The sequence below is a fragment of the Euleptes europaea genome, chromosome 12 (genome assembly GCF_029931775.1).
Source record: "Euleptes europaea isolate rEulEur1 chromosome 12, rEulEur1.hap1, whole genome shotgun sequence".
In the NCBI taxonomy this organism is placed as follows: domain Eukaryota; kingdom Metazoa; phylum Chordata; class Lepidosauria; order Squamata; family Sphaerodactylidae; genus Euleptes; species Euleptes europaea.
Genome location: NC_079323.1, coordinates 69,759,984 through 69,774,836, shown reverse-complemented (window position 1 = coordinate 69,774,836; position 14,853 = coordinate 69,759,984). Strand labels below are relative to the sequence as shown.

At 44.7% G+C, this 14,853-nt stretch overlaps 1 protein-coding gene across 1 annotated transcript in view; it reads left to right on the top strand.

The window, feature by feature from the left end:
• USP9X (ubiquitin specific peptidase 9 X-linked) overlaps window positions 1-14,853 on the top strand; it is a 159,381-nt gene that overhangs the window by 127,746 nt on the left and 16,782 nt on the right. The window contains exons 39-40 of the mRNA XM_056858694.1: window positions 12,412-12,632; window positions 13,618-13,706. Coding sequence (XP_056714672.1) covers window positions 12,412-12,632; window positions 13,618-13,706 — 310 coding nt within the window. The remainder of the gene's footprint in view (window positions 1-12,411; window positions 12,633-13,617; window positions 13,707-14,853) is intronic.

Below are 14,853 nucleotides of genomic sequence, written 5' to 3'. Positions count from 1 at the left end.
CTGTGTCACTGTGAGTCATCCTGGAAATTCCCTTTTCAGGCCACTCAAGCCGGTTCAGGCTGGCTCAGTCACATGACACTAGCTGTCAACTAGATCAGTCTAATCTATGTCCAAACTGCTGACTAGCCACACATTTTTATATGTTGTCAGCACCAGCCGGGCGTAGCCGTCCAACCACATGCTGGAGTTGCTCCTGCTCCGCATAATCAGGGCCGGATTCTATAGCCAGCTCCTGCTATCTCCGCCTACAGGGGTGAAATGAGGGCACACTGGCTAAGAAACCCCCCCCAACACATTCTGGCCCTGCTCCCTTTAATCCCTCCATTGTCGCCACTTCTATCCCCAGCCCTCTTGTAGTACAGAGGGAATACGTTTCTCCACGGCCCAGGTGGGAAAGGGGTAACACAGTTTTTTGGGCGGTCCTAGCAGCTCCATAGCTAACGACTGTTCTTCAAGGGGGAAAGAAGGTTCCTTTTCTCAGCAAAACAAACTCACATCCACCTTGAATAGAGGTTATTCCAGTCCGCAGGAGGGGGCGGATCACCACTCTTAGGGCCAGACCAAATGGTTTTGCATCCCTTAAACTGCCCCTGGGCCTGACGTTCCCCACCCCTGGAATAGAGAATAAAACTGCTGTTAGCATACTGCCCTTGTATAAATCTATGGTGAGACCACACTTGGAATACTGCGTACAGTACTGGTCACCACACCTAAAGAATATTGCAAGAGCTTGAGAAGGTGCAGAAAAGAGCAACCAAAATGATCAAGGGGCTAGAGCAACTGCTCTATGAAGAGCAGTTAAAACGCTTAGGGCTGTTTAGCTTGGAAAGAAGGTAGTAAAGGTAAGACATGATAGGGGTCTATAAAATTGTACATGGTCTGGAAAGAGTGGACAGGGAGAAGCTTTTCTCCCTCATAATACTAGAATGCGGGATCATTTATTTATTCATTTATTTATTGCACTTTTAGCCTGTCCTCCCCAGCCAGAAGGCCGGGCTCAGGGCAGCTCACAAACAGAATTACACTAAAAACAATAAAAGATTAAAATACAATTTAAAATACACTTTAAAATAGCCCAAACCATTTCAATAATAGGGCAATAATGCCCCCAATTGCACTAGAATAAAAAATAATCGTCTGCTGTTGGCCAATTAGATGTAATCACCTCCAAGATGGTATAAGTAGGGGGGGAACTCAGCAGTCGGGAGGAGGAGAGATTAGGGAGGCCAGTATTTATAGGGAGAAACTGTTGCTGGCCTCAACCATAAGCCCAGCAGAACATCTCCATCTTGCAGGCCCTGTGGAATTCTTGAAGATCCCGCAGGACCCTGATCTCGCTAGGGAGGCTATTCCACCAGGCAGGGGCAAGGGCAGAAAAAGCCCTCACCCTGGTCGAGGCCAGCCAGACACTCCTTTGGCCGGGTATCACCAGTAGGTTGTTATTACATGAACGCAAGCTTCTCTGAGGAACATACTCATCTGCTGAAGCTGGGGATGAGAGATTCAGAACAGATAAAAGGAAGTGTTTCTTCACACAGCGCATAGTTGAATTGTGGAACACCCTGCCCCAGGAGGTGTTGATGGCTGCCAACTTGAAAAGCTTTAAGAGGGAAGTGGACATGTTCATGAAGGATAAGGCTATTCATGGCTACTAGTAAAAATGGATATTAGTCATGCATATCTATTCTCTCCAGGATCAGAGAAGCATGCCTATTGTATTGGGTGCTTTGGAACACAGGCAGGATAATGCTGCTGCAGTTGTCTTGTGAGTTTCCTAGAGGCACCTGGTTGGCAACTGTGTGAACAGACTACTAGACTTGATGGGCCTTGGTCTAATCCAGCATGGCTTTTCTTATGTTCTTATCCCCTGCTTGAGACAGAAGGTACCCTTTTCTTTGGTACTTAAACGAAGTACTTGATGCAAGTTATTTCCTCCTTCCTGCCTCGCCAGATTGCTGCTGGTTACTAAGGTACCAGGAAAGGCCATGAAAACATGGCATCCTAGAAGAGCACCTGCACTTCAGTTAAGTGGGAGATTTTATCAGCAGTGGTGCTGTATCGGAAGAAGCCCAGCTCTTCTCCCATATGAGGCAGAGATAGTCCAGACAAAGCTTCTTGCTGATGCTCCTCCCTGATGAAATACATATCTGGCAGAAGAATGTGCCACCTGCCTTGGGGGAAAAAACAGAATTAGACCCTACTGACTAAAGCGATTATAAACAGGTTTCTGGCTTATTTTAGGTAAGGAAGTTGAAGGGGTGGGATGGAGTAGATCCAGCTATTGGATTAAGATAGTCAATCTCTCCCTAAAGGTTGAAATGATTAGATACAGGGATATTCTAGATTATAGGGTCCCCCGGGACAAAATATTCAGCTATTTTAGTCTGTTTACTAGCAGGCGGAGTAACAACTTCTTCCATATCCTGCTGCCATTTACCGGCTTCCATCACAACAGATAACTGTTATGGCTCTGTTCAGCGTCTTCTTCAGTGCTACTGCTGGGATAGAACTCCCCTGGGGCGCTTTACTCTGAATCATACCACTCTGAATCTTGATAAGCATGGGAGAGAATCAATTGATTCAGTTAGTTTAGATCAATATCAAAGGGGTCATAGTTCTGAAACTGGGTCTGAAGTTCCTGAGATAACCATAAGGGCCATGGCCCATAGAGTCCATCCCACTTTCCTAGAGGTGGTCATGCATATTTTCAGTATTCTTTTCTGGGTCAAAGTAGAAGAGACATTGCTGCTGTTTTGGACCTCAGAAGAATGCTGTCAGAAGTACAATTTCTTTATTGAAATGCTGTGTTTAATTGTAGCTGAGATGGACTTGCAATACAGCTTCCACCAGTCTCACAGAAGCACAATTATATATCCATAACAGGCCCCGCTCCATTGGTGATTCCTGAGACTCCCCCAATGGTAATGCTCAGTTTCAATTTAAGGTTCATCGTCGTGGCCTCTTTGCAGGCACACATGGGAACTGCGTGTGCGCAGGCCAGCCACGGAGCATTTGGAAAGCTTTTTTAGCCCAGCAACAAGGATTGCTCCCCCTCCCCTCCGGCAACGGTCCTTCCCGCCCTTTCGGACATGTGATGGAGGGACGGGGAGCATTCTTCCCTCAGTTCTCTTTCTGCCACCGTGGTTAGAGGACGCTTTGGAGAGCTTCGCCTGTTCTTCAGTTTTTTCTTCGAATTTCTTTTTCTTCGTCGTTGCTCGATCCTCGTCTTATTCCGAATGGCACTCTTCAGAAACTGTTAAGAGTTGTGGCAGTAAGATGGCTAAATCGGACGAGCATGTCAATTGTCTAATTTGCCTGGGTGAGGGACACATCCCGCCAGCTTGTCGGGACTGTGCCCTGTTCACCCCCAACGCTCGAAAGAATATGAATTTGAGGCTAAAAGCGGCCCTGTGGGAACGGGCTATGAAATTTCCTGGTGCCCAGGACGCGGGGGATAAAAGATCCAAGTCTCCCATGTCAGTATTGATGCCTCCACCTCAGTCTACTAAGATTCTCTCTTCAACCGCTAAGAGAGCAGGGTCTGAAACCCTTTCTGAGTCTTCTAAGAAAAAGAAGCACTCTTCTTCTTAGTCTAAACACTGAAAAAAATTGAACTCTAAACCTGCAGATGGTGGGTTGGCAGCTCCATCGACCTCGAAAGGGGCGTCGTCCCCTAGAGGTACATCGACCCCGAACCCAAAGGGTCAGGTCGCTTCGCCAGCAAAACAGTCGATGCCGGCAACTTAGGTCAACATCAACATTGGCACTCATTCCAGTGGCCAGCTTCATGTGGTTGTCAACTCCGAGATGCCCGCTCCCGTAATGGAGGCTTAATCGTCAACCCTGAATGGGGAATCTCTGCACCTGTCTGCGTCCGGAGAACGGGAATCCAGGCCTCGGCAGCGTTCACCTCGACCTTGAGGGAAGGAGCGTCATGACTTCCCCTTGTCACCCTGACGTCGGGATCGGGATCATGAGGCTTTAACTAGCCACAGACCTGGGACCCCATTGCCATCGAGAAGTGGGTCCAAGATGTTTTCTTCTTTGGATGACGTTGTCGTAGAGGTGTCGCAAGGCCACTTCAACCCCGGCAATCTATTTGACCCACAGACTAGGACTTTTCCAGCTGAGCCACTTATGGACTGCTGTGGATGCGATGCTGATTGGGCTCGATCTCATTGGGGACTGCACCCTCCATGGGGATACTGCCTGCATGGGGATTCTGCCAATATGAGCTCCAAGCGTGTCCGGCAGGACACGAGCGAAGGGCAGATCGGAGGATCCGATCTGCTCAGCACATATCGGCTAGGAGGGGGATCTGGGCTCAGACACCCCCCAGGGGCGAAGGAATAATCTCCCGAACCCCTCCCCCACGAGGTCTGCAAGTCTTGGGCACCTCTATGAAGAAGTGAAGCTGGTCTGGTGTCGGGCTCTGCCCGAGCCGACTCGCGCCCGCCATTTTTCTCTCCCCCCAACTTCTTCTAACCCTCTATTTCCCCCACGAAAGACTCGAAAACAGTGGGGAGGCATTCCGGACGGGTCAAAACCTGCCTTATTGTTCATAAACTAAATCTGCCAAAATAAATTACTCCAATCGGACGACCTTCGTGGAAATGGGAACCTTCCAAGGGCAAAGAATCAACGGAACAGCAAGTAAACAACCTAAAAATACTTTTTGAGGGCAAAAACCAAAGCATATTCTGAGACGCTCGGTTGTCTTGCCCAGGCTCGAGATCACCCCCTCGGACCCAATCCCTGGTGATCCCATTATGGGAGTCCTTTTTTCCACGGACACAGGCCCTGTGGAATTCCCATGGGTAAAAGGGATCCGTCAGATCACTGACACCCTATGGGCCAAACCTACTTCCAATGTCCCTTTGGTTGAAAAAAATCGAAAATCTTTACAAGATAAAGCAGGATGAGGCTCCCTTCCTTTATCAACATCCCTCCCCCAACCATAGTCACGAAAGTCCTAGCCTCTTAAGGACCAAGGGACCAGTCATTCCGCCCCTCTTGATAAAGAGGGGAGGAAATTTGATATAATGGGCAGAAAAAAATTATTCTGCAGGAGCCCTGGGCCTTAGGGTTTCTAATTTCTCAGCCCTCATGGGGAGATACCAGATGTTCCTCTGGGACAGGGTGTCATAAGAACATAAGAAAGGCCCTGCTGGATCAGACCAAGGCCCATCAAGCCAAGCAGTCTATTCACACCGTGGCCAACCAGGTGCCTTTAGGAAGCCACAAACAAGACGAGTGCAGCAGCACCATCCTGCCTGTGTTCCACTGCACCCAAAATAATAGGCATGCTGCTCTGATACTAGAGAGAATAGGTATGTAGCATGACCAGTATCCATTCTAACTAATAACCATGAATACCCCTCTCCTCCATGAATATGTCCACTCCCCTCTTAAAGCCCTCCAAGCTGGCAGCCATCACCACAGGGAGTTCCACAATTTAACTATGCGTTGTGTGAAAAAATACTTCCTTTTATCTGTTTTGAATTTCTCGCTCTCCAGCTTTTGCAGATGACCCCGTGTTCTAGTATTATGGGAGAGGGAGAAAAACGTCTCCCTGTCCACTCTCTCCAAACCATGCATAATTTTATAGACCTCTATCATGTCTCCCCTTAGCCGCCTACTTTCCAAGCTAAGCGTCCTAACCACTCCCCATAGGACAGTTGCTTTAATCATTTTGGTTGCTCTTTTCTGCACTTTCTCAAGCTCTGTAATATCCTTTTTTAGGTATGGTGACCAGAACTGTACACAGTATTCCAAGTGTGGTCTCACCATAGATTTGTACAAGGGCAGTATGATATCAGCAGTTTTATTCTCTATTCCTCGTCTAATTATGGCCAGCATGGAATTTGCCTTTTTTACAGCAGCCGCACACTGGGTTGACATCTTCATTGAGCTATCCACTTCCACCCCAGGATCCCTTTCTTGGTCTGTCGCTGCCAGCACAGATCCCATCACTGTATATGTGAAGTTGGGATTTTTTGCCCCACTTTACACTTGCTCACATTGAATCTCATTTGCCATTTTAATGCCCATTCTTCCAGTACGCAGAGATCCTTCTGGAGCTCTTCACAGTCTGATTTTGTTTTAACCACCCTAAATAATTTGGTGTCATCTGCAAACTCCAGGTCATTGATGAACAGGTTGAAAAGCACCAGTCCCAACACAGATCCCTGAGGCACCCCACTGCTCACATCCCGCCATTGGGAGAACTGACCATTGATTCCTACTCTCTGCTTCCTATTTTTCAGCCAGCTCTCAATCCATAAGAGGACTTGTCCTGTTATCGCAGTCTTTGGCGGGGGACTTTGTCAAAAGCTTTTTGGAAATCCAAATACACAATATCCACAGGCTCATTCCTGTCCACATGCTTATTGACGCTATCAAAAAACTCTAATAGGTTAGTGAGACAGGACCTACCCTTACAGAAGCCATGTTGGGTTTTGCCCAGCAGACCTTGCCCTTCTATATGCTTGACAATTCTATCTTTAATAATGCTTTCCACTAATTTACCCAGAACAGATGTTAAGCTAACTAGCCTGTAATTTCCTGGGTCCCTCTGGAACCTTTTTTATAAAGGGGTGTTACATTGGCCATTCTCCAGTCCTCTGGTACAGAGGCTGATCGAAGGGACATATTACATATATTTGTTAGAAGTTCAGCAATTTCCCATCTGAGTTCTTGAAGAACTCTAGGATGAATACCGTCTGGTCCCTGTGACTTGTTAGTTTGCAGTTTGTCTAGACGTTCTAGGACTTCCTGCCTTGTTACCACTATTTGCCTCAGTTCCTCATTTTCCCCTCTCCAAAATCTCTGTTCAGAAGGAATCTGCCCTGTATCTTCAACAGTGAAGACAGATGAGAAGAATTCATTTAGTTTTTCAGCAATCGCTTTATCCTCCCTTAGAATTCCTTTACTCCCATTGTCATCCAATGGTCCAACCGCTTCCCTAGCTGGTTTCCTTCTCCTAATATACTTAAAGAATTTCTTATTGTTTGTTTTGATGTGTTTAGCAATAAGCCCCTCAAAATCTTTTTTTGCATCTCTAATTATCTGCTTGCACTTCCTTTGTGCAAGTTTGTGTTTGCTTCTGTTCACCTCGTTTGGGCAAACCTTCCAGTCTCTGAAGGAAGACTTTTTTTCTCTAATTGCTTCTTTCACCTTACCCGTTAGCCATGGTGGTGACCTCTTGGACTTAATACTACCTTTACTGACCTGCGGTATACAAGCTACCTGAGCCTCTAGTAATGTGGACTTGAGTAACCCCCAAGTCTTTTCAAGAGATTTAACCCTCTTAACCGTTCCTTTCAACTTCCTCTTTACCAGTTTTCTCATTCCCTCTTTTAAAGTCAAAGGTAATTGTATGAGATTTCCCAATCACTTTCCCACTTACATCTAAATTAAATTTGATGCCATTGTGATCACTATTGCCAACTGGCTCAGCTACATCCACATCCCACACTAAGTCACCAGCAGCACCACAGAGTATTAAATCCAGGATCGCTTCCCCTCTGGTTGGGTCCATGACCAACTGTTCGAGGGCACAGTCATTTAGGATGTCTAAAAATTTTATCTCTTTGGCTTGTCTGGAGCATACATTTATCCAATCAATATGAGGGAAGTTGAAGTCTCCCATTATTACTACTTCGTTACCTTTACATGCTTCCCTAATTTCATTCTCCATCTCAAAATTACCCTGAGCCATTTGGTCAGGGGGCCGGTAGAACGTCCCCAGTACTAAATTTCCTTTGGGGCCCAGAATCGTCACCCATAAGGATTCTGTGGACGAGTCTGCCCTTTTTATGGTCTCTAGCTTATTAGACACTATGCTTTCCTTGATATACATAGCAACACCCCCTCCAATACGCCCTTCCCTGTCATTTCTGTACAGTTTGTAACCAGAGATGACTGTATCCCACTGGTTCTCTCCCCGCCACCAGGTTTCTGTAATGCTCACTATATCTATGTTTTCCTCTTAAAACCATGCACTCTAATTCCCCCATTTTTGCTTGGAGGCTTCTAGCATTGGCATAGAAACACCTCCACACTGTTTCTCTCTTTCGACTTGCCTGGCATGTGCCTTTGGGCATCTTTAAGTGGCTATCCATCTTTTTTCCATTCCTTTTCATGTCTAAGTAATTCCTATGTGGGCAATCTGAAGGAATTTTCCCTTTGTCCGTATGCACTGAGTTTGCCCGAACCAGATGCTTCTCAGCTCCTGTCGGCTTTCCCCCCCAATCGAACCTCCTTTCCTTCCTTCCCCAGGATAAGGCGCAGGAGGGAACGATCCTTCTGGCAGAGGGATCCAAGCTGGGCAAGTACCAGATTTCTTCTGCCCGCCGTGTAGCAGATGCTGCCAGTCGAACAGTGGTGGCTAGTGTTGTGCTACACCAGCACTCTTGGCTATGGTCTTCCAACCTCTCAGGGATGCCAGGGCATCTGTAGAAGACATGCCCTTTGATGGGAAGGCTCTGTTTAATGAGAATACTGACAAATGGCTTGACAGCATTCGCAAAGATAGGATTATGGCCAAGGCCGTTGGCATCACCCAACCTCTCCAGGCCACTCCGGCCAAGCAGAGGTTCCCATACAGGCTGCAAAACTACCAATCCAGACCCTACCGTTTCCAATCCTATGATTACTCCCAATGGGCAACCCAAACCCTACTATCCTCAGCAGCAGGCTAAACAATACCAACCCAAACATAGGGGGGGGGGTAAGAAGGATGGCTTGTCTCCCTTAAGGATTCGGGCCTGTCTAACACTTAAGTAAACGTTCATCTGGCGGCCATTTCCGTCTTCCACATGAGTGTTTACGGGGGCTCACTTTTTTCTTACCCTCAGTGGAAGAAATTCCTGAAGGGCTTGAATAATATGTATCCTCCAATGAAACCCCCTGTAGCTCAGTGGAGTCTTTCCCTGGTCTTGGCCCAGCTCATGCGCAAGCCCTTTGAGCCTATGGCCACCTGCCCTCTAGACCTCCTGGCCTATAAGATGGCCTTCCTAGTGGCCATCACATCAGCCCACAGGGTTGGGGATCTCAGGGCTCTTCGTCACGATGCCCCTTTCACTAAGTTCCATAGGGATACGGTGGTCCTGAGGCCTAGCTTGGAACACTTGCCTAAAGTGGTCTCCAGATTTCACCTGTCCCAAGACATAGTGTTGCCCGTTTTTTTATCCGGATCTTCAATCCCAATCAGCCAGGTCCTTGCCCATGCTGGATGTACGACAAGCCTTATTATTTTATTTAGACCGCACATGCCAGTTTAGGCAAGGTGCATCTTTGTTTGTTTGTTTTGTGGGTCCCAACAAGGGAAAACAGGTCACCACACAGACACTGTCACGGTGGGTGCTCTCGGCTATTAAGAGGGCCTATGCAGAAGCCAGTAAGCCCTGTCCACTTCCAGTTCATGCCCACTTTACCAGGGCTCAGGCCTCCTCGGCTGCCTTTGCCTCCCATGTGGATCTGCAGGACGTGTGCCGTGCTGCAACCCTGTCCACACCTTTGCCGTTCGTCCAGCACTACCTGTTGGACGTCGACTCTGGAGCGGATGCTGCTGTGGGGAAAGCGGTGCTGAGTTCTGTCATACAGTGACCAGTTTCCACACCCACCCACAGTAAGTGAGTGTGCTAATCTGCTATGTGGGACTGCAGAGAGGACACAACGATGAAAACAGTGTTGCACTTATGTGTAACTGTTGTTCATTGAGTGGTCCTCTTTGCAGGCACACATCCCTCCCTCCTTCCCTGCTGTAGCCTGGCTCACTGCCTGATGGATCTGGGTACCGCCGCGGCAGAAGGAGAACTGAGGGAAGGATGCTCCACGCTCCTCCGTCACGTGTCTGCTGCTGGAGGGGAGGGGGAGCAATCCTTGTTGCTAGGCTAAAAAGAAGCTTTCCAAATGTTCCACGGCTGGTCTGCGCACACGCAGTTCCCATATGTGCCTGCAAAGAGGACCACTCAATGAACAACAGTTACAGGTATGTGCAACACTGTTTTCTTCCATATTGCCAATCTTCATCATCCAGGGACTTAAGACACATCTTGGCAGTTGTGCACCTCTGGCCTTAGGGACTGAACATCTTGCCCAAGCATACTAAGAACAGTTTGTTCAGCAGAGGAATATAGGCAGCACTCTTGGAGTAAGGCAGCACAGTTCCTGATAGTACTGTATTGAAAAATGCTTTCTTGCGCCAATAGAGGGCACTCAAGATTGGGGCCCTCATTGCAAACATTTTGAGGGTTTGTCATTCAAAAGCTGTTACCCTAGTAGAGGCTGGCGATGATGGCCCTGTTTCTGGACAGTTAATCAAGCCAGAACATACTGCACACCTGAGGCTGCTCCTACAACCCCAGGACTGCATCTCAGACTAGTCTTAAAAGTTCCATTAGCTTTGAAGTCATCTCTTCTGTGGTGGTCTCATTTAGACAGAATCTTCAATTTCCCTTTGGAACTCTGCACTAGCAGAACTGCCCGAATTTCCTCTTGCCAATTGCTGGATTCAGATTGCAGACTCCATTCTTAGGCTGGAATGCAGAGAACCCTGTCAGTACTTAAGCAATTCTTTATGCACCAGACATCATAAGTCACTAGTTCTGGCTATAATTGTGCTCAGCAGGGCTGCTCCTGTTGGGAGAAGGCAGTGTTCAGCTACTCACTTTTTAAGAGCTAAAGGTGGAAGCAGGTCTGAGATCTGATAAATTGGGGTCTAAAAAGTATGCGGGGATGCACTTGCCTCTTTTTTAAAACATATTTATTAAGAATTTTATAAAACAGACAAGACAATAACAAACATACACATTCACACAGTCTTTTTAACCCTTCTAGGGGTTCCGGTACATAATTGCCTATTCAAAAATTCGCATTTTATATCTTAAAAAAAAATAATATTAATATACTGTTCTATAACCGTTGTCATTATATCTGCTTTAATTATAATTGCATTCATGACTAATCCAACTATTTTCCCATTCTCCTCATAAAAATTATACAATATTTATTATGGCTATTCTTGATTAAGCTTATTCTCCCCCTCTGGCTTTGCTGCACCCTCTATTTCTACTTTTTATTACATATGAAATCAATTATCAAATAATCTCAGTTTATACCATTTTAGGATATACATGTTACTATGCATCTAAATACTAATATTTACTAACTTCTACATTACTATATTACACCTTAAGTTTTGCATATTCGTAATATGACACCCATTTCTTCTGAAATTCTTCCATCCGTTCTCCTTTTAACAAATTGGATAGTTTTGCCATCACTGCATATTCAGCCATCTTATCTTGCCATCTTTCCAGTTCTGGGATATCGTCTTGTTTCCACAACATTGCCAATACCACTCTTGCGGCAGTGATCATATAATGAAATAAGTCTCTGTGCTTCTTTAAATTTTCAAGTTCTGTTCCCAACAGCATCATTTCTGGTTCCATGGGGAAATTAACTTTCAGCACATTTTGTATTTCTTGGTGAATTTGTATCCAAACTTTCTTTACTTTTTTACGTGTCCACCACGAATGAAAATAAGTTCTGTCTTGTTCTTTACACTTCCAACAACGATTATCGGATTTGTTCATTTTTTAATGTCCATTGGGGTGATGTACCATCTAAAAAATTGCTTGTACCAATTTTCTTTGAAGTTATTACTAGCCGTGAATTTAGTAGATACTGTCCAAAGTCTTTCCCATTGTTGCATTGAAATCTCCTTGAAGTTTTGCATCCACTTTATCATGCATGTTTTGATCTGTTCTTGCTCAGTCTCATGTTTAATCAGCAATTTATATAATTTACCCAAAATATGATCCGTTTCTTTATTTACCATAACTTCAAATTCTGTATGTTCTTTTGGTTTACCTTGTTGGTAACAGTGTTGTTTAAATTTTGTAAACATCTGGTTATAGGTTATACCTCTTTTGGTATACATTTGTATGTGTGTGAACACACAAACATTTTTATATATAAATTGATAGTTCACCAGAGGCTGCTGTAAAATGCACCTTGATTTTCCCAAGAAGATTTTGGAAGGGTGAAGGAGCTCAGACTTGCTCCATTCACGCAGCTTTTGATTTTACAAATACTTCACCTGGTCTGAAGACTGGTGCTCCAGTAAATAGACGTGAGTTATTGGAGCTCAGTGCTTTATAATTTGTCTTTTACTTTAAAACATAATTCTGTTAAATGCTGTACAGTAAACACAGTTATTCTGCATTTTGGCAAAGAAGCAGAAAGGGCTAGCTTTCATTCTTTCGAGTTTCCTTATCAAATACATTTAATGTACCATAACAATGTTCCATGAAGAAATCCTAGACAATATTATTGATGGATTTATGGTGCTCTGTAGATTTTTGCAGTCCAAAAAGCTAACAATAAATAAATGTTTCTTCTTAGGTAACCCTCCACTTAGCAACCCCTATGGTGATCCTAATTTATCACAACCAATAATGGCACTGCAGCAGAATGTGGCAGACATTTTGTTTGTGCGAACTAGTTACGTGAAAAAAATAATTGAAGACTGCAGTAACTCAGAAGAGACCATCAAACTACTTCGCTTCTGCTGCTGGGAGAACCCTCAGTTCTCATCTACAGTCCTCAGTGAATTACTTTGGCAGGTAAACAAAAAAACATGAAGAATAAAAGGAAAGGTGCATTTGTGAAAGTGGTTTGTATACAGAGAGGAGACTTGAATGATGTCCTATTCAAGAATATAAAGTCACTTAAGTTTCCATCAGTATTCTTGTTTGTTCACTTTTGAGTTTAGAATCCTGTGGAAGCAGATTAATTCTGGCAACTTCCCTTGCCCTGTGCTGAGGAAGAGGACGGCGGCAGCTGCTACACAATGTGGTGTTCTCACATCTAACAGCTGCAGCAGATTGAGTTTTGAAATTAGTACTTGACTGTGCTGATCAGAAAAGCTTCCGATATAAATGTTAATTAGCCAATTCATACTAGATTGTCAAAAAAGCAAATAATGACTGAATAAGCAATATTAAAATCACCATAATTTGAGGATTTAAAAAAAAATGATTTCCAGTTAATTATTACTAATTACTGTTTCACACAGTATCCTGTTTGCTGTAATCTTGACTTGATGAGGCAAAATACCTTGAAGTTGTTCAGCAGTTAGTGTAAAAACAAGTATGTCCTCATGCAGTTATAAAGCATTACTTAAACCCAGACTAATGTTTGTAGCATGTGACATCCTCGTTATGGTATTTTACTACTTGCAGTTAGTCTTAGCTTCAACCTCTCTATGAGTCAAACTAGATGTTTGAGTTTTTTATAGAGTTGGGTCTCTGTTCCCTGGGCAGAATATTCCATGTGGAGCAGCAAAAATGGGGATATACCTCCTCCTCCAGCCCTATTTTGGCATGGGAAAATGCCTTGAGGGGAAGGCGAGAGCCCCCCCCCCCCAAACAGTGTTTAAAGCCCATTTGGGCACTCCAAGCTCATTCTCTGCAGCTGCTGTGTGCCTGCAAAAAACCTGGTTGGGTGGGAAAACCAGACCCAGCTCTTTAAATACCCTGTGTAGTTTGACCCTATATTACACCTTATCACAGCTTTTACGTCTTCTTCACACTTCACTCTTTTTTTCAGGTTGCGTATTCTTATACGTATGAACTTCGGCCTTATTTAGATCTGCTTCTGCAAATCTTGCTAATTGAGGACTCTTGGCAAACACACAGGTTAGCATTTGTAATTTTTGTGTTCAACACTTTTTTTACCCCTTTCAGAATGTGGGATGTGTGTGAGAACCTTTGTGTTTGACTTTGAGGGCGAATAGCATATTTTATTAGTGTTCTGGAATTGGCCAACAAAACCTTAAGCAATATTCAAAATAGAGAGCCAGCGTGGCATAGTGGTTAAGAGCAGCGGATGCTAATCTGGATAACCAGGTTTGATTCCCCACTCCTCCACATGCAGCCTGCTTAGTGACGTTGGGCTAGTCACAGGTCTCTCAGAACTATCTCAGCCTCACCTACTTCACAAGGTGGCTGTTGTGGGCAGAGGGGGGGAAAGGTGATCGTAAGCTGCTTTGAAACTCCTTAAGGTTGAGAAAAGTGGGGTATACAAACTTCTAATTGTAGTGACAACATGTGGTAAATGCAGATAAAACATGCATTTGTTCATGTGCTTGTTCTCTAAATGTCCACACACATACACCCTACTGTGAATTTTTGACCATTCACAGACCTTGTTTGACTTGTGCAAGAGCAATTTTGACCCAGTCCTCCTTGCTGCAGCCCCTTGTGCCACATGACATATTTCTCTGGGGAGTCTTTCAACCCTCAGTAGCAGTTTGCTCAAGATCTTTGGTCATATGAGCTTAATAATAAAGGATAAAGGTTTGCTCTTGGAAGGTGTTAATTCACTCCTATCCTGTCCCAGTTAGTTTGTTGCAGCTTTTAAAGAACAGATTAGAACAATAACAAGTCGGTGAAAAATGATCAATAATAAAGGAAGGGATGAAAAGAGATAGTCTATACAACAGAAAGAGAAACTTGAGGGGTGTGGACTAAAATAGCAGTTTAATAGGTAAAGTGCAATCTGATAGTATCTTGTACTGATTCCAAATAATTGAAAATTAATGTTGCCTTGTTAGCAGGCCACAATCCTGTGCAGTTAGAAGCAAGCCCCACTGAACATGTGGCTTTACACAAACATATGTAGCATGGCAGAATCAGGATGTTATGAACAAAATTGCAAGAGTTACAGCCCAGTCCTGGAAGGGGGGCATGACTGTTGTCAGTTCTCTCCTCATATTGTTCCAGGGCATCCCCTCTTCCTCTCAGGAGCAGCATTTTGAGCAGAACTTGGGGGAGGGGAGACAAA